This window comes from Alligator sinensis, unplaced genomic scaffold (assembly GCF_000455745.1).
Source record: "Alligator sinensis unplaced genomic scaffold, ASM45574v1 scaffold876_1, whole genome shotgun sequence".
Classification (NCBI taxonomy): domain Eukaryota; kingdom Metazoa; phylum Chordata; order Crocodylia; family Alligatoridae; genus Alligator; species Alligator sinensis.
Window position 1 is genome coordinate 3,275,914 of NW_005841938.1, and position 2,597 is coordinate 3,278,510.

Below are 2,597 nucleotides of genomic sequence, written 5' to 3' on the forward strand. Positions count from 1 at the left end.
CCCGCCTTCCTGCCGCCCACCTACGGGGTGCTCAAGTCCCTGCTGGAAAACCCCCTCAAGCTGCCGCTGCACCACGAGGACGGTGAGAGCCGCGGGGAGCCCGGGGCGCGGGCAGGGGCACGGCGGGAGGCGCCCGCGCTGCCTTTTTGTCTTTCTTCCTTTTTTCCTTCCTTTTTTCCTTTCTTTGTTGATGTCTTTCTTTTTACTTTCTTTCTTTATTTCTTTTTTTTTTTTTTTTCTTTCTCTCCTCCCTTCCAACTTCGGTGCATGGCAGTCCCTTCCCACCAAGCTACCCCTGGGGAGAATCGCTCCCTCCAGCCATGACGGGAGCAGCGTCCACATTTCCTCCCAGGGATGGCTTGGACATGCTGGCGTAGTGAAGTGTGGGCATCCTTCTTTTTTTAGGGGCGGGGGGGGGTGCTACTTCTATGTCTTTCCTATTTCTATTTCTGCCCTATTTCTCATCTATTTAAAAAACAAAACAAAACACCTGCAAAGTGTACGTGGATGACTGTAAATCGCTAGGATTGCTAAAGCTGATGGATTGCAACTTGAGCGGGGAGGGGGAAGATGAGCTGAAGGCGGTTTAGCGGAGCCGAGGGGGGTTGTGATTCCAAGTGGCCAGCCCCGCGCCTCTGTGCCTCTTAGGAGGAAAAGGAAGAGGCTTGTAGATTTCAGCCCCCCCTTTTTTTTTTCCAGGCTGTCTGCAATGCTGCATCCCGGTGCTACTTGTAAGATTTATTTTTTAACATCTGTGTGATGTTTTTTAACATCTGTGTGATGTCCCCGAAAGAAAAGTGCCATCATAAATAGACTCTAGAAAATCACAGAGCTCAAGCAGATGTTTTCTTTAAAAAAAAAAACCAAAAGATGTTGTTAAGGTGACTCGTTACTTTTTAACAGACAGTGTAGGGCATTTCCTTAAATAGGACGTTTTTAAATGAGCGCTTTCTTCATATTTTGGTATGAGCACTTGTATTTTTTTCTGGCTGTCCCCTGAGCGTACTTATTTCCAGCCTATTTTGTCATTATTTTAAGCAAGCCATTTCCAAAACTGAAGTAGTGGAGTTTTAATTATGCAGATGATGCCCTGCACCTTACGAGACCAGTTCTTGTAGCCTGAAAAGACGCCAAGAGGGCATTGAATTCAGTAGCTACTTTTGTTTGCTGGAGGACTGAAGGATTGGGTCCTTTGACTTGGGTATTTTGGGGGGTTTTTTAAGGGAAAATTGTTGCTTTTGCAAACAAAATAAAATATCTGGCAACATGTCCTCTGTAAGTTACTTTTTGCTACTTGTATAGGAGCTCTTAAGTAATCTGTGAGCTCTATCAGAGGGGACGTTTGAAGCTACATATGCCAGCGTGGTCTTCCCTTAAAAATAGAGTGAAATCATGAAAATGCAGCTAGATAGATCTAGCAAGGTGGAAATTTTGGCCTGATCCTCAAATAAACACAGCAAAGGAATTGCTTCTGCGAGGAGATATTAGTCTCTGCAAGAGGGGAAATGTATCTTCCTGAAAATCATAATGATGATAATGATTCATTGCTTTGCTCTTCCATCTTTACTGTGTGGTTGTGTTTTGTCATTGTGTTTTTTAAGCATTTGGCAAAGAAAAAGACAAGGAGAAGAAGCTGGATGATGACAGCACCGGTGCTACAGTTCCCCAGTCAGCTTTCTTGGGTCCAACATTATGGGACAAGACACTGCCATATGATGGAGATACTTTCCAGTTGGAATACATGGACCTGGAAGAATTTCTTTCAGAAAATGGTATTCCACCCAGCCCGTCCCAGCATGACCATAGCCCGCACCAGCCAGGTCTCCAGCAAGCTACCTCAGCAACCCCCTCTGTCATGGACCTCAGCAGCAGGGCATCTACATCTGTCCATCCGGGCATGGTGTCTCAGAACTGCATGCAGAGCCCAGTCAGACCAGGTAAATCGACCGTAAACCCCCCTTAAGGTTTTTTTAAAATAAACATTAGTTCTCACTGCATGGCTGACACGAGCAGCAGAGAGAAGTCCAGCGTGAATCGAGTCTTTGCCAGGGCCAGAAAAAAAAAAAAAAAGAAAATCTGGAGAAATCCTAACCAGCTCTACAGGGATTTTTTGTTTCAGTTGTGTCAAGAATCCGTGGGAATTCCATGGAAACTTGCCTGTCGTCTTTTCCCCCCACTGGCAATGTAGCTATTAACAAGCTAAAAATACAAACCAATGTAAAAATAGTAATACACAGATGCCACAGTGTCAACTGAACAGGGGAAGGGAAAGGGAGAGGGACCAGGAGGGAGACGTGTGCTTGTATGCTCACCAGGACACGGTTTGGTAAGAGAAGAGCCTGGTCAGGGCCCAGCTGCTTTGGTGGTAAAAGTAGGGTGGGAGGATTTTTCTCTCTGAAATAGGCCCCATCAGCCTAAGCCCTGCATTCCTGAATTGACCTAAGCAAAAGGTAGACAAAATAAAAACTGGAGCTGCAATAGTTAAATATCAGATGTGGAATAAAACAAAGCTACGGGCCAGATTATGATCTCAGTTATATTAGCATAAATGGAGAGGAACTCTGACTTCAGTTGTCAGTGCCAGATTTAGATCTGTG

General features: G+C 45.2%; 1 protein-coding gene across 2 annotated transcripts in view; it reads left to right on the plus strand.

Moving 5' to 3' along the window:
* Nucleotides 1-99: 99 nt before the first annotated feature.
* The window catches only part of HLF (HLF, PAR bZIP transcription factor), a 38,569-nt gene continuing 36,071 nt past the window's right edge, over nucleotides 100-2,597 (plus strand). The window contains exons 1-3 of one of the 2 annotated variants that reach the window (XM_025199151.1): nucleotides 100-383; nucleotides 700-731; nucleotides 1,602-1,937. In XM_025199151.1, the coding sequence (XP_025054936.1) occupies nucleotides 355-383; nucleotides 700-731; nucleotides 1,602-1,937 (397 nt within the window). In that variant the 5' untranslated portion in view covers nucleotides 100-354. Of the gene's footprint in view, nucleotides 384-699; nucleotides 732-1,601; nucleotides 1,938-2,597 lie in introns of those variants that run through there. The other variant, XM_025199152.1, reaches the window with a different exon arrangement.